General features: G+C 31.4%; 1 protein-coding gene across 1 annotated transcript; it reads right to left on the bottom strand.

The window, feature by feature from the left end:
* Positions 1-13,921: 13,921 nt before the first annotated feature.
* Positions 13,922-17,450, bottom strand: LOC120076675 (adenine phosphoribosyltransferase 3-like). The gene is made up of 7 exons (XM_039030569.2): positions 17,131-17,450; positions 16,725-16,832; positions 16,464-16,574; positions 16,270-16,362; positions 15,530-15,679; positions 14,525-14,583; positions 13,922-14,348 (listed from the first exon to the last, which is right to left on the bottom strand). The coding sequence occupies exons 1-7, from the start codon at positions 17,327-17,329 to the stop codon at positions 14,292-14,294; spliced, it is 777 nt and encodes a 258-aa protein (XP_038886497.1). The 5' UTR covers positions 17,330-17,450; the 3' UTR covers positions 13,922-14,291.
* Between the last annotated feature and the right edge of the window lie 5,843 nt (positions 17,451-23,293).

Here is a 23,293-nt window from a genome sequence, read left to right as displayed (position 1 = left end):
TGGAAGACTCGGGTGATTCAGGTTCCCCTCCCAATGATCTTACCCCAAGAACTATTTTCAAAAGTGACCTTTTCTTAGCTGACAAATTTTGAGCCCATACAAATAACATTGGAAAAAGAAGAAGAGCTACTTTTCTGACCTCAAATCACGTAGTTCGAGAAAGGTCACTTTTGGAGATAATGCTTCTGGAAAGATCATTGGTAAAGGAAAACTTAATTATCCTAATATTCATTCCTTGAATGATGTAATGTTGGTTGAATGACTCACTGCCAATCTTAATAGCATCAGTAAGTTATGTGATCAAGGTCTGAACATGAGTTTTACTAAAGATAAGTGTGTTGTCACTGAAGATGTCAAAACTCTTGTTATTACGTGTATACGTTCATCTAATGATTGTTACCTATGGAGTCATAATAATGCTTCAATGGTCTATCATCTCTCTTGATGAGATGAAGAAAGCCTCTGGCATAAACACCTCGGCCATGTGAGCATGAAGGCTATTTAAAAGACACTAGACAAAAAATGCTATATCTAGTCTTCCATCATTACCTAGTTCTATTGGAATTATTTTTGGAGATTGTCAATCAGGTAAACAAACCCATACTCCCCATAAACAGATATCACACTCTGGCTCAACACGTATCTTAGAGCTTCTCCACCTAAACCTTATGGGCCTTATGCAATCAGAGAGTCTGGGAGGTAAATGGTATGTTTTAGTTGATCTTGAAGACTTCTTCAGATACACCTAGGTGCATTTTGTTCATGAAAAATCATATGCATTTACTTCTTTTCAAGCTCTTTGATGTCAATTAGAATGACAGAAAGGTTTGAATATGATAAAAACTGAGAGTGATCATGGTAGGGGGTTTGAAAACTCTCAATTGTTGCCTTCTGTAATTCTACTGGAATACATCATGAATTTTCTACTCTAATCACTCCCAGTAAAACGAGGCTGTGGAAAGAAAAAATCAAACACTTCAGAAGACGACACGAGCTATGTTACATCCAAAACATCTACCCTTTCATTTTTTTAGTAGAGGCTTTAAATACAGCATGTCATATTCACAACAGAGTTGCTTTACGTCCTGGGTTCTCAAGCACAAATTATGAAATATACAAAGGGAGAAAACTGAATGTGAAATACTTTCGTATCTTTGACAGCTCTTGTTACATCCTGCTGGATAGAGAAGCTAGATGAAAATGGGATTCTAAATCGAATGAAGGCATATTTCTTAGATATTTCACAAATATTCAAGCTTACGAACTCGTCGTGTAATGGAATCTATTAACATTTTGATTGATGATGTTGGAGATCCATCAAGCTCCCCTACTGTGGAAGAAAAAGATTCCAACACACTTCTACTTGTTAATACAGATGCCCTAACATCTCCCCAGACATGTTGTCTAACATAAATTTTAAAACATCAGTGGAGAAAAATTAGTTAGTTGTTGAGTAGGCTAAAGCTAGTAACAAGCAACCATCAGCATTGTTTGTAAGAATCATCTCTCTAGTAACATAATTGGTGATCTTGAAGAAGGCATGACAACTAGAAGGAAAGATAAAGTTAACTTTTTGGAGATGATCAGTAATATTTGCTTCACCTCCCCTGTTAAACCAAAAACTGTCAAATGAGCTCTTGATGATTAATATTGGTCGATGCTATGCAAGAAGAGTTTAGACAATTTTTGTGAAACAATGTCTAAACTCTTGTTCCCAGGCCGAAATCTGTTAATGTAATTGACACAAAATGGATATTCAAGAACAAGTCTGATGAGAATGGCAATGTCACTAGAAATAAAGTCAAATTAGTGGCTCAAAGGTATACCCAAATAGAATGTGTGGATTTTAATGAAACCTTCACTCCTATTGCAAGACTTGAAACTACTAGACTTTTGCTTGGAATATCTTGTCTTCTGAAATTCAAATTGGATGTAAAGAGTGCTTTCCTGAATAGATGTATGATTGAGGAAGTGTATGTTGAGCAGCCCAAAGGATTTATGAATCTTTCTCATCCTGATTATGTGTACAAACTCATTAAAACACTTTATGGACTCAAACAAGCACCTAGAGCCTGGTATGAATGTTTGACCAAATTCTTTGTCAACAATGGGTACATTCAAGGGGAAGTTGATAAAACTCTCTTTGTTGAAAAATCTCAAGATAATTTTTTTATTGTCCATATTTATGTTGACAACATTGTCTTTGATGTGATGTCACAGGAGATGGTTAAGCTCTTTATGAAACAAATGCAGCAAGAATTCGAGATAAGCATGGTAGGTGACCTGTCTTATTTTCTGGGGTTTTAGATTAAATAATTGAATGAGGGAACTTTTATCTCTCAAAGTAAATATGCCAAGAACATTGTGAAGAATTTTGGTCTTCAAAAGGCTAGTATTAAAAGAACCTCTGCTCCAACTCATGTGAAAGTGTCAAAGACTCGAGAGGAACTCAAGTTGATGAGAGTCTATATAGAAGTATCATTGGAAGCTTGCACTATTTAACAGTCAACAGACCTGACATTGCATTTTCTATTGGTGTTTGTGCCAAATATCAGTCCTTCCAAGATCAGTCACTTGATAGTGCTAAAAAAATAATCAAATATATCAATACACGAGTGATTATGGTTTATTATACATGTATGATACAAGTAGCTCTCTTGTGGACTATTGTGATGCTGATTGGGCTGGAAGTTTTGAAGACGAGAAAAGTACATTTGAAGGTTGTTTCTTTCTTAGGAATAACTTGATTTCGTGGTTTAGCAAGAAACAAAACTGTGTTTCTTTGTCAACAGTTGGAACTGAATACATTGCAGCAGGAAGTAGTTGTACCCAGTTAATATGGATGAATCAAATGTTACAAGAGTATGATGTCACACAAGACGTCATGACTCTTTACTGTGACAACATGAGTGCGATTAATATATCCAAGAATCTTGTTCAGTACAACTGTACTAAGCACATCTACATCAAACATCACTTTATTTAAGATTTGGTGGAGAGCAAACAAATTACGTTGGAGCATATTAGTACAAAAAAATCAAATAGTTGACATTTTTACCAAGGCTTTAGCTGCAGTTCGTTTTGAGGTCCTGAGAGTAGCTTTGGGCCTTTGTGTTCTAAAGGCATAGGAATTATTTAAATGACCCGAACTGGGATGTCACTTGGCTCATCAAGCTTGGAAGCCAAACAGTTTATTAATGTTTAAATCATATTAATTACAGCTGGTAAAGGCGTGAGGAAGTTTAATTGGTGCTTAATTTCAAATTTTCTTTTGAACTTAAATTTCTTTCAGTTGAAGAGTGACAGGTTTTTGCTTGAAATCATGGTTGTTTCTTGCTCTTAACTATTCTGAAATAGTCCCTTGCTTACGATCTCTATGATTTCCCTTCAAATGGTTAGCACTAGACAAGAAACACACACTTCCAATAGCAAAATGATGAGATACAAAGAAAAGGCTAAAAGGAAGATGCATGTTGAAGAAGATTTTCCTCCGACTACAAGAAACAAATATGGAGCTCGTGAGTGTGGTCTTCCTACCACAAAGAAAGAAATTGGAATTCCTCCTCATTTGGCAAAAATAAGACAATTTGGAACTAGTCAGTTTGTTGAAACGAATGGAAAATAAAAGGTGAGTACTTCATCTCTCACTTTGACTGATCTTGTTGGTTTAGGAGTCGAAATTTTTCCAGAAAAAGAAAAATTCACCTCTGGTGATCCTTCGAGTCACTTGCATGAGTTTATTGCTTTACCTAGAAACCCTAGATATAATGTTGTTTCATCCAATTCTGCACAAAAAGAAGTTAGGATTCTTGAGGGTAGCACAGTGGCTGATGATAATCTTGCATCTATTTTCGGCAATGTTGAGTCTGATTTACCTGGCTCTAGTACGATAAATGAAGAGAAAGTTGTTGTTCTTGGTTCTTCTGAGTTGGAAAATAGGAGTTTGTTTGAGACTGGTGAGAATGTTGTACATGATTTTGTTGACATAGTAGTTTCTGGAATGATTGCTTCTTTATCAACACTGTCTGTAATTAGTCCTTCTAAAAATACTGCTAAGAATGTTAATCTTGATGTTTCTCCTAAAATCTTGCAACATGGTCAAGACAATGCCAATAATTCTCTTGAAACAAACACTATGACTGACCAAGGAAATGTAAATGATGAATTTGTTGATAACCCCTTAGCTACAAAGAATAATGAGAATTTAAAGGATGTTGTATTGTCAGATGTTGACCTTGGTCCGAGTGAACAAACTGCTGAAATTTTCCCTGAATCTGCTCATGCTTGTGATGAAGCCATCAATGTTGATACTCATCATATTGATCTACATTCAAAGAAAACTAAGGATGTTGGTGCTAGTGTGGTTACTGGTTTTGTTGCTGATAATGGAGTTGTTGTTGGATCAGACGTTGATGCTTCACATGGTCTACAAAATAGCTTTAATAATGAGGACTCTGGTAATATCTATGTCACTCGTGCAATAGCTAAAGGCAAGGGAAAGTAGGCTACCAGGTATAATGTACCTCATGTTCCCTTGGATGTAGTATCCTTCCATATCGAGGAGAGTGTTAGTTTGTTGAACTATGTTGTGAAAAGAAATATTGTCGATGAAAAAAAGTTGTTTGAGTATCTTCAAGTGTGTCTAGCTCTTATGAAATTGTTACTTGGTGTCGGGCTTGAAAGGACTGTGTTGAAATTAGGGTTCTATTATCCTCAAATTGTTTGAGAATTTGTTGTGAACTTGACCTTTGATTTTGTTGATTCAACTAGCCTTGATTTTCAGAAAGTCCATATCAGACATCATTCTTTTGTTATATCTCCCGCAATCATCATTTTTAGAAAGTCCATATCAGACATCATTCACAGAAATGTTCTAGAGAATGTGATTGGACAACACCCATCTTTAAAGGACCTTGTGTCTAAATTATGAGGGGGTGCTCGGTCTTCATGCCCAAGGAAGGGACGGCTTCCCGCAGCAATGCTCAGTGTCAAATATGCCCTCCTTCACACAATAGGCATCTCAAATTAATGTCCTTCTTCCCACAAGTCTGGCTTCTCAGTCTCTCTTGCTACTTTGATCTATCATATTGAAACTGGGTCTCAATTCAACTATGGTGCATTTTTGTTGAATGAAATTAAGTGGCATATTGGGTCTAAAGCCTTTCATTTACCCATTTCCTACCCAAGGTTAATTTGTGGGATTCTTCTTCTCAAAAACCTGATCCTATTATACTTACTGAACCCTCTGGCTCACCACCTAGTCATTTTATCATACATCCCAAACTCCTACAAGGACATCATATTTCTGATATATATATTTTCACCACGACCTCTCATATTAACGGTCCAAATCAATCTTTCATTGATTCTTCTTTTGGTAGTCATGTTCTACAAGTATTATCTAATGAGTCTCGAGACATTGAGACTTTGATGTAGAGTCTACAGGCACAAAAGTCTGAAGTTGATGGGTGTTGCAGGTCATGTGGGCTATATTGTCTAGGCCTTGAGGGGTTTCTTCTTCCCAAAGGCGTGCTTGATTTTTTTTTTCACCCAAAAAGGGGAGAATCAGTGTTGTGTTAGCAGTGTATTGATCTGATCTAAAAGGAGGTTGTTAAGCTTGCTTTTGGTTTTGCTGGTTTTGGTGATTGTTTTGGTTGATTAATTGTTTGTTGTTGTTTGGTTTTGTGATTGACTGACAAATTGACTTTGTTTGTTTATTTTATGTTGTAAAATCTTCTGCTTTTCCAGTTGTTACTGACGATGTAACATCTTTATTTCTGACATTCATTTTTTTGTTGGTTGGTTGTTAAATATTCTTCTTTAAAAATAATATCAGCCAAAGGGAGAGCTTGTTGAAGATTTGTTGATTGTCTTTATATTTTTCCTAAGGCGGTTTTTGGGGGTTTTCATAGTTGTCTTAAATGAAGTCTTAACATCTTCCTCAAACAAGTCATATTTCCTGCATAATATTTTTCTTTCCTAATCTAAAATTTATATACATATATTTTTATTTCCAAATCTGTTAAATCTCAGCAGATGTATATTTATCGATATTTTCCTTTTCTATGATAGATTTTATTTTGACAAAAGAAAGGAAAATATTTTTCTGAAAATTCTTTCTTTATTTGGCTTGCTTTTAAAAGAAGAAGTATAACCCTAATTTAGGGTTGCCGATTTTGTTATTTGAGCAAGACGTTTTCTAGTCTGTAGTCAGATTGTCCAATATACTCTTTGCTTACTATGTTCTGTTATGCAAGTTCCTCATCCATTGAGTGCAACGCGTTGAAGATAATAACGGTCTTAAGGGGAGCTTAAGCCATCACTGTCGAGAAGGGATTCACACGATCTTAAAAGGAGCCTAATCCATGGTTACGGAGAAGGAGTTCTTCATCTTAGAGGGATCCTAAGATTCGTCAGTGAAGGGAGTTCGCTGACTTGAAGGAAAGATAACAATGTTGAGAGGAGTCTCACACACTATCGAAAGCTGAAGTGCTCAATACTAATATTATCAAACTTAAGGAGAACCTAAGTGTTTGAGAGGTAGTCTCGCATCTAGGGAAAGCCTAGGTGATTATTGAGTTGAGCTCTGCGTGAGTCATTGTAGTGGTCGTGTATTACAGATCAGTAATACACTGTAAACTGATTAACTTATTAATATTTGTGGATTATCTTTCCAGGCACACTGCCTTCCAGGTGTAGGTGAATTTTACCAAACTGGTTTACCAACTTCTGTGTGTCTTTATCTATTTACTTGTTATTGGTATCTTTTGTTACAGTTGTTGTCTATGCTTTTCATTTAACATCCGTAATTTGAGTAACGAGTCGCTAACACTTTTTCAGGTATCTTAAGTTTAGGGTTTAGGGTTTAAGTTATACTACCACGTTTTATAAATTTAAAGAAATCGTCGTTGATTGGTATATATATTTAAAGATCAGTAGGAGTAAATTTATAATTCTTGTTTTGTATGTTGAACATTTTGCTTGTTAGTAATGACTTTAGTTTATCATGTCAAACCAAAGAATTTCTCTCTAAGAACTCTGAAATGAAATATATGAGATGCATCCTATGTGATTGGAATTGAAATATCTCATGATTGAGCATATGGATGGTTAAGGTTGTCTCAAAAGCATATATTAATAAAGTTTTAGAGAGATTTAAGATGAATAAATGCTCTTCTAGGATAGTTCCAATTTAGAAGGGAGATAAGTTTAGTCTCATGCAAAGTCTAAATGATGAATTGGAACAAAATCAAATGGAAATCATTCCTTATGCTTCTATTATCGGAAGCTTAATGTATGCACAAACTTGTACCAGACTAGACATTATTTTTGTTGTCAATATGTCGGACAAGTATCAAAGTAATCCAAGAATGAATATTTGGAAAGTTACAAAGAATGTGTTAAGGTATCAACAAGGAATGGAGGATGCTAACTTACCGAACATCTGATCTTCTCGAGGTGATTGGATATTCAGATTCAAACTTTGCCAGGTATGCAGATACATGAAAAATCCACATTTGGGTATTTGTTCCTATTATGTGGAGGAGCAATCTCATGGAAGAGTGCGAAATAGTTTATCATTGTTGCATCCACTATGAAAGTTAAATTTGTAGCATGCTTTGAGATTACAGTTCATGTATGATTTATGGTTGTGGTACTTTATTTCAGGACTTGGAATTGTCGATAGTATTGCGAAGATGTTGAAAATTTATTGTGATAATTCCAAAGTAGTCTTCTTCTCTAAAATCGACAAGTATTCTAAAGATTCTAAATAAATGAAATTAAATACTTTGTTGTTAAAGAAGATGTTCAGAAACAAAGGGTATCAATCGAGCACATTAGCACTCAATTTATGATTGTGGATTCACTTACTAAAGGATTGCCACCAAAGACATTTAATGAACTTGTCAAATGTATGAACATTAGTGGAGACCATTATTGATATTATGATTATGTGATTTGACTCTTCGAGCTTATTTATTTATTGTTTCTGATTTTATCTTACAATCATGTTTCTTATGATTTGTATATACATAAATGAATTACGTAAATTAAATAGGACACTATCTTTAATAAAGACACTTATTGTTTAACCATTATTGATTATCTTTATTATAGACCATGTTAGATGAAGAACTAATTTTGTGATTCATGGAAGGGAGTACATTAATGCAATGATGTATGACCGCCATGATATTTTAGTAGTTTCTTTGACTTGACATTAATATCATGATATGAAGATAATTTTTTGTTATCTTCTCTATGCATTACGTTTATGAGCTTATGTGGCAAATAATGTCAAATGGGCCAAGTGGGAGAATGTTAGATTTTATTTAAATTTAATATTGTCGTTAATGTGACTCATATGTATTATTTGCTATTTTATCTTTTAGGACTAGTATTTTATTGGACCAATTAAGTAAAAGATAATTCCAATTTAATAAAGATAATTCCCTAATTAAATAACTTGATGGGCGATGTCTATATAAAGATGAAACCCTGAGATTTGTCATCTCTCTGTTTTTTTAAGTGGTTCTTTTCTTCTCATCAAGAAACCTAATTAAGTTCTAAAGGAAGGACAAGAGATAGAAACACAATCCTTTAGAAAACCATTATCATAGATCAAGGTATGTTATTTTAATTTATATTATTTGTGAAAATCATCTTGTTCTAAGCTCTTAACATTTATTATCTTATACAATATTAAGATTTTATTATACAATCATGAAATTAAAACTTACAAGAACAACAAATAAAGGAAAGTCCTTGAGTTAAAAAAACATCTCACGGGAAAATAGATTTAATTCATTTTGAGCCAAGCATAAGACATATTCTTTCATTCAAATAAGTACCAAGACAAATTAAAAGCATAGTCTAACGAAATGTCAAGCGCCATGGAGAGATAATGTTGCAATCTAAAAAATATGCATTAAATGAGAGATTTTGATTAATTATACCGTTGTAATATTATGATTATCAAATGGAGTTTTAGCTAATAATTTTTAGTTTTCATATCATAAACGGTTATGGTTATCAAATGGTTCATTTATTTTTCAATATTTAAGAGTTTATTATAACAATAATTTTATAAGTTTGGAAAGGTAGTAGATAATTTGAAAGTTTGATGGTGTGTGATTATAACCACCTTTGTAATTCAAGTGTGGGCTTTGGGAATTTTTTTTTTTTTTCCTCAAATGGAAGCATTTGAAATTATATTTGTATTAAAGAAAACAATAAACCAATATGTCCATGAATTAAACGGTACCTTTACATAAATAGTTTAAAGTAAATAGGGTGAAATTCTATGATACTTTGAATATTGAGAGTCATTATATAATTTAAACTACAAACTAAAAATAGTATCGATTAAAAACTTAAATTTGAATTGATTTAGACACTTTAGAAAGATTTCATTTTATAATTTGTTAATAAATCTTCTTTAAATACATAGATTATGTATTTTTAAAGAGATATAGTAGCGATTTTTTAGATATAATAGCGATTTTTTCTTTGATATGAATTATTTTTCATTTTCTCTTTTTTCTCTATCTTTTGACTTATTTAAGAATAATGATGTCATAAATTTTTTATACTTTACAAGATCTTGGAATAATACTACTTTTATTGGGTGATTTTGAGTCAATCTTTAATGGTATAAAGTGAACAAATGGTGTGTTGATTCAATTAAAAAAATTTAGAATTTAAATTGATGTCATTATGAATTTGATATTTAACTAATAGTTACAAAAGTTTGAGAGTATAAATTGATTTTTTTTTCTTTAAATATAACAAAAATAGGATAATATAAATCAAACTCAAATTGAACCCACCTAAGAAAAGTCACACTCATGCCATAGTTAAACAAGAAAAGTCAATGATATTTATAGAATATGTGCTGTGAAATCTCTCAATTATAAATGTTTCTTGAGAATCGATTTTATTATTGTCGTTGCTAATTATTTCATAGAAAATCATTTTCAAAAGAAGTTTTTTAAATAATATTTTTTAAGAGCCAACAATTTATCATTATTTAATAAAATATTTTAGATTATTTTTAAATCAACTATTTCATAATTTGTCAAAATATAATTTTTAAACCATTTTCTTATCCTAACCACTTATTTTTTTAAAAACAATAATAATAACTATATTATTTTCATTTTTAAAGGAAAAAAACCTAGGTGTAGCTATTATCAATGAAAAATTGTCATGTGACAATTTTTTTTAAAAAAAAACATTAGATTAATATTGATTTTTAAGGTAAATATCAATTTATATCCCTGAACTTTGGGTGTTTGTATCAATTTTAATTGATTTTTGGGTTGTATCAATTTTAATTCTGAACTTTGGGAGTTGTATCAATTTAAACGTTAAACTAATAATTGTATCAATTTATACCCTAAACTTTTACAAGTTTATCAATTTAAACCCTGAACATGTGATTGGATCAACTTAAACCCTCCATTATGTTTTATTTGGATACACTTATGAATATTTAAGGTTTAAATTGATATATTCATGAAAGTTTAAAATGTCTAAATTGATACAATTATGAAAGTTGTGAGTTTAAATTAATACAATTACTAATTTGGAGTTTAAATTGATACAACTCCCAAAACTTAGGATTAAAATTGATATAACTCCTAAAGTATAGGGGTTTAAATTGATACAATTCTTAGTTTAAATCGATACAATTCCCAAAGTTTAGGGGTATAGATTAATATTTGCCCTAATTTTTACTATCTTACAAAAGGAAACATGATATAGATGTGACTTAAGTTACCTAATCATTATCTTTTTTAAATCCACACATGTGATGAAATATTCAACTAAGTTTGTCTTCAACTGTTCAATATATTATCTTTACTCAAGAAAAAAAAATCAAAAATTTTCCTTTTTCTTTTTCTTAAGAAAATTATAAAAGAATTCAAAAGTGTGCGAAGGATTTGGCACCAAATATATTATTGGCAAATTATAAATTTAATTCTTAAACTTTCGTCCTTAAATTTCTAAAAAGTAAATTGAATATGTTGTTTAACCTACTAATATTTCATTGATTTTATGTACAAAGTTACCTTTTATATTAGATTTCAAATAATAATAATAAGATGATTTTATACTTAATTATACAAAACATAATTATTAGCATATATAACGACATATTAAAAGTAAATTGAATATATTGCTAGAATACTAAAAAAAAATTGGAATATATTTCAATGTGTTTTCTACTTTGAAAATTTTTCATTTTTTAAACTTTTAAATAATTATTAGCATATATAACGACATTTATAACTAAATTTCAACTATATTAAATATTAAAATCATTATTATCATTCACTTCATCTCAAATGATTTAATTGATATTATTTAGAACATCTCAATAAAATTCATTTATATACCTTCAGCTACCATATCAATTTACATAAATATTCATATAAATGATGTCATGTATTCATTTTAATTTTTACACCGTGGTTATCACACCAATTTTTATTCATTTTAATAGAAAATCTGTAAATGTTCTTTCCAAACAATTTTCAGAGTTTTTTTTATTAAAATGAAACTTTTTAAAGTTTAAAAATAATATTAAGCATAACTTAATGTTTAAAAATAGAGTATAATTTAGACTTTAGCCTACATAAAATATGAAATAAACAGGTAAGTTTTGTAAATTACAATTTTACCGATGCTTGAACTATTATAATCAATCCTTTTTTTTACATATACTCCACAACAATTTTTTTTAGTATTTGAGCAATATATTTTTATTATTCAAATCACATATTCTTATATCATACATACAAACGAATAAAATTTTGAATCTAATATTCAAATGAGATATAAATTTTTAGGTTAGAGTTTTGATTCTCCTATCCTACACGAAAAAAATTGAAAATATTTTTTATTAAATCAAATTAAGGATGATATATAAAGTTAAGAATATATCTCTTATAAAAAGTTAGAAATTACTCGTTGTTGAAAAAATTTCCATTGAGCAGTGGGTAAAAAAAATTTGTCAAACCTAAGTGACAGACAATCACCCGTGTATAAAATTAAAGAATCTCAATTAATTTATAAATAGCATTCCTCATGCATGCTTTGGACTTCCAACACATACATATATTTCTCTGTTTTTTTAAATTGCAATGTTGTAATTTTCTTATTTAAAAAAATAATCATTAATTAAAGCTACGGTATTTCAAAATAATAATAATAATAATAATACGCCAGGTGTGCATTAATTGACATTTGAATTATCTTATGTTTGTAAATCGTTTAAAATAACGTATAACACTTTATTTTAGGATAATTTAATTTTATTAATAAGTTGTCCCTGATTATTAAAAAATGATATGGGCATGGAAGAAAGTTGAATAAATATTATTATAATTTTTTTAAAAATGTATTAATTGTTAATTGCATACCTAAATTATTCCTCTATGTTAATTAATGGTTTTTTTAATGATATGGGCATGGAAAAAAACTATATGAAGATAATATCATGGCTCTTATTTGTTTTTGTTTTAGAGAAAGGCTCAGATTTGTTAACTTTTTAGAGAGCGTCTGGGGAAGGGTTATCATCAAAATATAATAATCACCTCTTACTACAGTAAAAAATATTTCAAAACCAATTAGCTACCGTTAACATTATTTCAAAACTCTCATTTGCTAAAGTATTTATTATTTACTCTTTACTACAGTTTTTACTATTTTACATTTATCACTTTTTTATTATTTGTTAAAGTGTTTACTATTTTCTTCTCAAACTAAAATAGTTTACACCTCAAACACATACTATTATAACCCAAACTAAAATAATCTACACCCCAACGTAAAGTATCATAATCCAACTATAATAACCTAAAACTATAATAACTACCCCAAATATCTCCTTAGTGTTTTTATTTGATTTTGGATCACTTGAAAACGACAGAAGAGAAAGTTATGAAACACGTCCATGTCATTTATAACATTTATAACATTTTACATGTAGGATAAAAGTAATCGAATGTTGAGTTTTTAGTCGAAGTAGAATAATTTCAAAGTTAACTATGAATGCAATAGAAGTACTTTAGAAGATAAAATAGAAATTACCTTATCCATTATGAGCATTTTGCATAGTTTAATTGAATAAACTGGGAGACTCACGTATATTATATATAAGAGACATTAAAAAGGTTTAAAATACTATTTTCGTCACTTTTAATTTTAAACTTGTTCAATTTTAATACACATACTTTCAAATATCCATTTTTAGTCTAGTATTTTCTAAATCCCCTTTTGATTTTTTTTCAAGAACTTTTTATTGCTTATTTACATTTTTAATATAAATTTGGAAAATATGCTCTCATATTGTATTTTATTGTATGACAATTTTGACCAATTTTGACCAAAGGTTAAAAATCACTTTTAGTCCCTCAACTTTTATAAAAGTAACAAATTGGTCCCTAAAGTTTAGTTTATAACAATTTAATCCATATACTTTAAATTTTATAACAATTTAATTCCTGAACTTTACTATGTAAAAAAAATTTAGTCCATGTACTTTAAAATTTGTAACAATTTAATTCCTAATATAAAAATTAATGATAAAGTTACATAAATGAATCGTTACACTAATTAGGGATACAATATCTTTGCAAAATATAAAATCTACATCATAAAACATTAAAAATTGACATGATTTTGATATTAAAAAAAATTACATGAGTAATTAAATTGTTACAATTTTTAAAATACAAAGATTAAATTGTTATATATTATAATTCAAGTACCAAATTGTTACAAAATTAAAAGTAAATGGATTAAATTATAACTTTTAACAAACTTCGATAAAAACTAGATGAATTGGACAAAGTCCAACATAATAAGGCACATTCAGAAAAAGGCATACAAAAACTAATGTTGCATTGGGATGTGGGGGTAGTAGGCATTTTTATTGGATATAAAAACTAATAAACTGGAAAATAAAGAAGTTTCTGCAAATATTCAAAATTAACTTCAACCATCTCTCTTTTTCCTTCCCATCTTCAACAGCTAGGCAGAAATGAGAAAGCAGAACAAATACATTACCACCACAGAATAATCAAAAGCTAATACAGTCCCTACAGACCTTTTTTTCTTCTATTGTTTAATCTCTTCAACTCTCAAACTAATACCAACCCTTTTATTTCTAGCCAGACTCTCCGCTTCAAAATTATGTAACACTTTGAAACTTCGACTTTTAGCAGTGATACAATCTCAGTATCATCATTTCCAAACATGGCATATGCATAAAAAGGCTACGATCATCCCACTGCATTAACTAGAACGAATAGAGGTTTGCCTCCCAATCGTTCACGGCCCTGATAAAATACCAAAGGAAAAATGGCAGAAGTTCATTTCAAATTTCCAAGACTACAGAAATGAGAATCAAAATCACTTCATAAACATAAAACTAGACAAAAGCCATGGGAAGATCTGTAACTAGCATGCATAGTAAAAGGTTCTGATTTGTTCTCAGATTTTTGCAAATGCATACCTTTAGTCCATCCAGCTCGATCACACATGCACACTCGACCACCTCAACGCCAACTCGCTCTGTCGTTTGCAGTTCACAACCAATTAATATAAACAAACACAAGATTATGAAAAGATCATGCTCATTAAGAAAAAAAAAGAGAAGGATCCATCTACAGAGCAGCCACAAAGGGTTGAGTCTAACAAAGAATTATCATTTCTCAGCAGATTCTTAGTAACTTTAAGTTATGAAACTGTTCAAATTTTGTTCAGAAACTGCAGAATGATAGTTCCCGAAATCTTATATTCACTATTTTGGCAAAAGCCAATGGAGATCGAGATCTCCCCCTTCTCCACAATGCCCAAAAGAGAAGGATCCATCTACAGAGCAGCCACAAAGGGTTGAGTCTAACAAAGAATTATCATTTCTCGGCAGATTCTTAGTAACTTTAAGTTATGAAACTGTTCAAATTTTGTTTAGAAACTGCAGAATGATAGTTCCCGAAATCTTATATTCACTATTTTGGCAAAAGCCAATGGAGATCGAGATCTCCCCCTTCTCCACAATGCCCAAAAGAACTACAAAACAAATATGCCAAAAGATGAAAACGATACCCTCCGCTCACTGCCTATAAAAGGATTGTTCCCTAACTAACAGAATCATAAAGGGCCCTACACAATCAGGAAAACACTAACAAAATGCTCACGCCCACATAACAACTTTTATTCCTTACTCATTACATCATTTTGCTTACTCCCTTTCTCTTTCCTATTTCTCTGGGTATATACCCTTGTAATCCAGAGTCTATCACAGCACTCATAATTGAATTGGCCAGATTCAAAGAATAATCTGAGGCCTATAACTTAGCAAGTTTTGGATACCACAGCCAAGATAGGCAGTGTCATTGTGCAAAAAACCGAGAGAAAACAAAGATGCTTCATTGTTTTATTTAGCTGGTCAGTGCATGTTCAACTAATAAGTAATATATCACTGAAACAAAAAACATCGGCTTTAAAAGTACCCTACCAAGTAGCCTTATTGCTGCACACAAGGTTCCCCCAGTTGCAATGAGATCATCTATCACAAGAGCACGTTCTCCAGCTTCAACAGCTCCTACATGCATCTCAATTTTATCGGTTCCATACTCTAAAGAGTACTCTTCTGAAATGACTTCACCTGTGAAAATCATCAAATGAATGCATTTCAGATACAGAATCATGATTTTACATTATTTGAAGATGAAAGAAACATGTTAATCCAACACAATAGCCCAGACTCTACTAATATCAAGTTTCCTAAGACCCGATTACATAACCAATTCATTTTTAGTTTTTGGGTTTTGAAAAAATGTGCTTGTTTTCTCCCAATTTCTTTACAATAGTTTTCATCTTTCGTAGGAAATTTTTGAATTCATAGTCAAAATTCAAAAACAAAAACTACTCTTATTGGTTTTATAAACGTGGCTTGGATTTCAAAACCAAAATACAAACCAAAGGGTTATCAAACTATGCCTAAGTGATCAAGATACAGGAATAAATTTGAACATCGATTAAAACTTGAAGTTTCTTCATCGGAAATGAGATTAACCATCGAAGACATGCAGATTGCTCACTTCTTTACCATCGGATTATAGATAGCAAACTTCAAATGTAATAGCATGTGCTTGAAGAATTTTTGTCAGATGCAGAAACATTATGCTCGGTAGCTGAAACTATACATAGATACAGAAGGGTAAAAACAAAGGTGAGTCCAGCACAAAATTGTACCAGGCAACTTCTTGGGTTTTCTCATGGGAACAAATTTTGCACCAATAGCCAGAGCTATCGGAGGGCCAAAAATGAAACCCCTCGCCTCAATTCCTGCAGAACAAAAAAGATCAATCAATGGTTCAAACTTCATGTTAAACCACAAAATAACTACCCGTCCTGATGTAAATGATCCTTTTGAAGCTAGAATTTACCAGCAACGACAGAGATATTCTTCCCTCTGTACCTCTCCACGAACAAATCGATAGCGTCCTTGAAGGCCTTTGTATCAAGAAGCAAAGTTGTAATGTCCTGAAACAAAATCCCTACCCAAAAGAAGAAGAGGGTGTTGTTTATTCAAAGAAATTTGCAACAAAAGAATCTGTTCGGCTCAAAACTCAATACCAAACAATACCCCATCTCAGCCTAGAAATGGCCATTCGAGGTTCTCGAGGTTCCAATGAAAAGATGAGTACCTGGTTTAGGAAAATCTGGGATAACTCGAATGGCCTTGGAGATTTTGGCTATGCGTGGGTCTTGTTCATCGGTTGACGCCATTTCTTGATCCGGCACCGTCTCCCTCACTGCCAAGCAGCCGCCGGACAGTCGATCAACACAGTTTCACGGAGGTAAAACCAGAGAGAGAGCGAGGGGCAGCGGCCAATACGGAAAGCAAAAGCATAGGTTTAATTTATTATTTATTGTACAAAAAGTTGGGGGGAGAGATCGTTTCACAATCACAACAGAGAATCCAAATGACCAAAATGCCCCGCCATTATAAAAATTCTTACCCCCGTTACCAGAATTCCCGCACACAGTAGTTCAATTTTGACCTGTGTCGACGAATATTGACTAACACAAGAGATCGGAAATTCGAATTACCATTGCATCGCAGAGGCGAAAACGAAGATCGATGCTGTGGAAAGAGAGTCAAATGTGTACGACACGACGAGCAAGCGCCGCCGACGGCTGTTGACGAAGAAGCGATCCGTCGACGAGGAGTGAAGACGGCGGTGGTCCTGTAGTGCGACTGTGACGGCGAAAGAGAGAGTGAAGAACTGAGATTGAAGACTGCTTTCATCGCCGGCTCTGATCTCAATTAGAAACCAAAACGAAATAAGGAGAAAAAATTTGTAATAATTGTTGATAAATTCTGGAGGGCAATTTGGTTCGAAGAAATTTGGGGGTCTTTCGAGTGTAAGCCACGAAGAAATATTGGAGGGTCTTTCGAGTGTAAGCCACGTGGAGAGTGAGAAAGTTAAAAAAATATAAAAGTGGAGGGTTTTTCTTTCGGTAAGTTGTCAACTAGCACGTTCCTTTAGAACCCGTTAAAATAGTTTTTTCCTTTTTTTTTTTTTTTTTTTTTTTTTTCTTTCCAACTTAGATTCACTATCAAGATTTGTATAAAAAGTTAGTTTTTTTAATTTATATTGAAACTATCGGTTCTTCTGAAATTTTTGGTAGAATCTTGACAAGGATAATAATCGAGATTCACATCATTTTTTCAAATCTTTCTAATTTATAAACCAATTACATACTTTTTTTCAAATCTTTCTAATTAGTAAACCAATTTGAAAATGAAAACATAAACGGACATAAGATTTATTTGAAAAGAACATAGGAAAATTTTGAAAAGATGTAAGAGTTGGTATAAATTTGGAAAGATTGCATAATATTTAAAAAATAATGAGGATGTAGATGTTCATTCCGGACAAAACTTCATCGAGAAAACTTGGTCTTAGTGTTCATTTGGACCAAAATTGTATTGAGAAAACCCAAATATAATATTTTGTTATAGTGTTACTATGAAAATATTATAAAATTAGAATTGGTAACATTTTATACTAATGGTAATAATTATTTGTCATTAGTGTTTGATGTCAAAATACACCTGGATGCCATAAAAATGTGATCATAGAAAAAAAAAATTCTTCTTAAAGCTCATCATAAATGAATGTAATTAAGGCTCAAAAATTTTAAATCAATATATTAGATATGACATTTTTCTATATTTCGGATATGCTCCTGCAGTAGAAATATCAAGAGAATATTTTAAAAGCATTATGCACTCATTTAAACAAGTTATTGATAAAAAGTCATAAATCTCGACTAACTAAAACAACCGTTCCTTGAAGTGAATGTTGTGAATGTTAATAATTGTGGTCGAGGTCGTGGTTGCAGTGGAGGTCGTGATCGTGGCAGAGGAAGAAATAATTATTATTTTTGTGATGTTTGTTTAAATCATTCAAATTTCAAAAGAACCACACAACATAATGATCATAAAGGAAAAGTTCCACAAGATAAGAGTTCAAAAAGTATTGAAAATAAATGCTTTTAATGTGGAATGATTGGGTATTGGTAAGTACCTATCGTACATCAAAACACTTAGTTGATCTCTATTAATAGGGTTGACAAAAATCTTCGCGAAATCGAGTCCCCGAAGGTACCCGCTCCGATCAGGGCGAGGAAACCCCGATTTGACCAAGGACAGTGTCAAACCGGGGACCCAACAGGGATGGGGAGCATATCCCTGCTCTGTCCTTGACCTTGACCCCGCCCCGAATACATATATAACAGTAACTTTAAGTTTAAGCCACTATTTTTATTATTTTTTTTTATTTTATTTTATAATAGTGTTATATATATATAACAGTAGCTTCATTTTTTTTACTTTTTTTTTCATAATATAATTAATTTTAACCTTTTATTAAATTTTAAAATAAAGAAATGTTAAATTATTTTTTATTTTTAAATTAAATAAATAAAATTAATAATAAAATTAACTTGTTACCTAAAAAGTGTATCATTTCAATAGAAATACAAAAAAATTGATTTTAAATAAAAAAAAATAAAAAGAAAAACTAATGAGCGGGAATTTTTTCCTGCGGGGACCCGATCTCCGAATAGGGATTCCCCGACCCCGACTCCTCAAAATGGGGAATGGGACAAGGACGAGGACTAAAAATCCCACAGGGACAGGGACGGGGAGTACATCCCTGACTCCGTCCCGCCCCATTGTCAACTCTATCTATCATGCATTCTTGAAGGAAAATGAGAAAAATGTGGAAGTAAATTTTGCATACCAGGATAATAACTTACTTGACCCATCCCATATGATAATTTTTGATGTGACACATTTTTTCGAATCTCTTGAAGAGAAAATTGGCACAATCGATGGCATAACACGCGATTCTTTTGATTTTGGGAATATTTAGTATTAATATTGTCCTTTTTTTATTTTCATTTTTTTTCTTTGGTTAATATTAAATTTTGTATATTCCAAATGTTATTTTTCTTATTGTAATTATTTTCTTTTAATGAAGAAACATGGATCATTTTCATATGTTGGGTGACTGAAAAATGTGTAAAGAAGATTTATGTCTACAAACAGTGCAACTACACATACAATACTTACAAATAGAAAATATTTTTTCAAACTGACAATTCTGAAAGGAAAAGTCAATACAATATCAGGTTTGCAGGTTTTGCAAACCTGATTGAAATATTTGAAAAAGAAAAATATTATTTTGCCTAGAGGAACAAAATTTACGATTGACAATGCATTGTTCTCCAATCAAAGAGAAATCTACTTAGTTTAAAGATATACGTTGTAACGGTTATCATATTGAGACTAATAGAAAGAATAATATGATGTATCTTTATACATATCTACTGTCTCATATGAAAAACGTATATTGGAAGAGTTGTCTGCTTTATCTTCTGGATTATATTATACTCATATACGAGTAATTGAAACATATGCAACAATGAACTTAAAGTTCATGAATCTATACATATTTACAATTTAGCATGACAGATTAGGTCATCTAGGATTTATAATAATGAGAAGAATTATTGAGAATTTAAATGGACACCCATTGAAGAGCCAAAAGATTATTCAATCTAATGAATTATCGATGCTTGCTCTTAAGGAAAATTGATAATGAAACCATCACAGTCAAAGTGGGGACTGAACCACCTATATTTTTAGAATGAATTCTTGGTGATATATATGGATCTATTAACCCACCAATTGGACCATTTAGATATTTTATGGTATTAATAGACGCATTTAGTAGATGGTCACACATGTGCTTATTATCAAGTTGAAATCTTGCATTTGCAAGATTACTTGCTCAAATAATTAAGTTAATAGTACAATTTCCTAATTAAACAATTAAGACCATCTGTCTTGATAATGTTGGTGAATTTACATCCCAAGCTTTTGATAATTATTGTATGTCAATTGGGATAAGTGTTGAACATCCTGTAACTCATCTTCATACACAAAATGGTTTAGCATAATCATTCATAAAATATTTGCAGTTAATTGCTAGACCATTGCTTATGAGAGCTAAGCTTCCTGCATTTGTATAGGAGCATGCTATTTTGCATACAATGTCACTTGTACGCATTAGACCACTTATCATAAGTACACGTCATTACAAATAGCTTATGACCATGAGCCAAATATTTCCTGTATGAGAATTTTTTTATATGCAGTATAGAGACGTCCAAGTTCCCCCGGCCCTGCCCCGTTCCCCTTCCTCACCCCGATTAGCTTTTACATATTTATTTAGTATAGTTATCTAATGTTATGTTATTATTATTATTATATAAATATTACATTTAAATTTCAAACTTGATTATTTATTGGGAAAGATAATGAATATGTTTAAATTGAATGTTTAAATTTAGATTCTATATGTGAATAATTTGATTTATATTTATTTATTTCTACTAAAAACATTAATTAGCTTTTTTAGGCCAAAATTTGAGTAATTTATCTTTAAATTCAAATTGTCATATAAAACTAACCATACTAAACAATTTAGTGATAAAGTTAATATTTAATTAAAATTTGCTCACATTAGTGATTTAAATTAATTGGTTTTTTACCAAAACAAAAAAAGGTAAAAGAGAAAAATTCCCAGCGGGGAATCCCCGCCTCGATCCTAGTGGGGAATTTCACGGGGATAGGAAATGAAATGGGAAGGGGGGACGGGGATGGAGAATGGCATCCCCAACCCCGTCCCACCCTGTGGACATCTTTAGTGTAGTATACGTTACAGTTGCTCCAACACAACATACTAAGATGGGTCCTCAAAGAAGGTTGGGAATATATATTGGATATGATTCCCCATCAATTATTAAATTTCTTGAACCTCTAACGAGTGATGTATTTACTGCACCATTTGCTGATTGTCATTTTAATGAAACAAATTTTTCAACATTAGGAGGAGGAATTAAAAAGTTGGAAAAAGATTACATGGAATGCATTGCTATTGTCTCATTAGATCTCCGTACAGATCAATATGAACTTGAAGTTCATAAGATAATTCATTTGCAAAATATAGCAAATCAATTACTAGATGCATTTAAAAATGCTAAGAAAATGACTAAATCACATATACCACCTGCAAATGCTCCAGTAAATGCAATAAGTTGTCATTAATCAGTTTAGGACACGCCAGAAGCACGATAGACCATTCGGTTTTAAAGATAAAAATCCTCGAAAAGAAATATTCTATAAATGACTCAGTTAAGAACATGGATGTTGTAGAAGAAATCCTAGATATGACTACTTATAAGGATATTGAAGTAAATGAGGATAATAATGGGATCTCAATAAATTATGAAACCATATAAGTTGACAACATCTTTTTCATACAATGTTACTCACGATATTATTTACGAAAGTGAGTATGAAAAATATTGACATAGAAAGGATTGACTTATGTGGAAAGAAATAATCCAATATATTCGTGTATTTTTATAAAGAAATCACGATCAACTGTATATGTTGATGACTTAAATATAATTGGAACTCCTAAAGAGCTTAAAGGCAATAGAATATCTTAAGAAAGGATTTGAGATGAAAAATCTCGAAAAAATAACAGGAAAATTTTTCAAAAGATTTTATATGGACGAAGCACATCCATTGAATATTCTAGTGGAAGTTCGTTCACTAGATGTGAAGAAAGATATATGTCAACCTCGAGATAATAATGAAGAACTTCTTGGTCCTGAAGTACCATATCTTAGTGCAATTGGTGCACTTGTGTATCTTGCTAATAATATAAGACCAGATATTGCATTTTCAATAAATTTATTAGTAAGATATAGTTCTTCTCCAATAAAAAGACATTGGAATAGAATTAAACATATACTCCGCTATCTCCGAGGAACGATCGACATGGGTTTGTTTTATTCAAATAAATCAAATTTTGATCTAGTTGGTTATGCAGATTCTGGATATTTATCTAATCCACACAAAGCTAGATCTCAAATAGGTTATATGTTCACCTATGAATGAACTGCTATATCATGACAATCGTTGAAACATACTATAACAACCACTTCCTCAAATCATGATAAAATTATTGCAATTCACAAGACTAGTCGAGAATGTGTATGGCTAAGTTCAATGACTCAGCACATTTATGGAACATATAGTTTGTCTTTTACTAAAAATCTTCTAACGATATTATACGAGGACAACATAGCATATAAATCCTAAATCGAAGGAGGATATGTTCAATAAGATAGAACAAAACATATTTCACCAAAAACTATTCAACATTCATGATCTTGAAGAAAATAGTGACATCACTATATAACAAATTTGTTCGAATGATAACCTAGCAGACTTATTTACATTACCAACCGCAACCTTTGAGAAATTAGTGCACAATATTGCAATGCAGCGATTCATAGATCTCAAGTGATGTTTTCATAAGGGGGAGTAAATATATGAAATATGTACTTTTTTTTCCTTCAATAGGATTTTTTTTCTAATGGGTTTTTTCTAGTAAAGTTTTAAAGAGACATATTTCACATATATAATAGACATCTAAGGGGGAGTATTACAAATATTATGATAATAGATGCTCATGCTTAGTGTCCATTGACCATGTGTCATGCCCTTATTTCCCAAAGTGTTGTCCATGTGTCTCGACATTACACATTATTATTGGAGAAATTGATACTTTTTATTTTATTTACTTTTGTTATTTATTTATTTCATGCATTTATATATTATGTT

The sequence above is a fragment of the Benincasa hispida genome, chromosome 4 (genome assembly GCF_027475165.1).
Source record: "Benincasa hispida cultivar pf3 chromosome 4, pf3_genome.v1.1, whole genome shotgun sequence".
In the NCBI taxonomy this organism is placed as follows: Eukaryota; Viridiplantae; Streptophyta; class Magnoliopsida; order Cucurbitales; family Cucurbitaceae; genus Benincasa; species Benincasa hispida.
This window is presented reverse-complemented; position numbering and strand designations above follow the sequence as displayed.

Coding starts and splice junctions, on each gene's coding strand:
- LOC120076675 (XM_039030569.2), bottom strand. CDS start 17,329: ATGAAAGCAGTCTTCAATCTCAGTTCTTCACTCTCTCTTTCGCCGTCA. Junction 16,575..16,724: donor CCCAGATTTTCCTAAACCAG/GTACTCATCTTT, acceptor TCTTTTGGGTAG/GGATTTTGTTTCAGGACATT. Junction 15,680..16,269: donor AAAACCCAAGAAGTTGCCTG/GTACAATTTTGT, acceptor TGATTTTCACAG/GTGAAGTCATTTCAGAAGAG.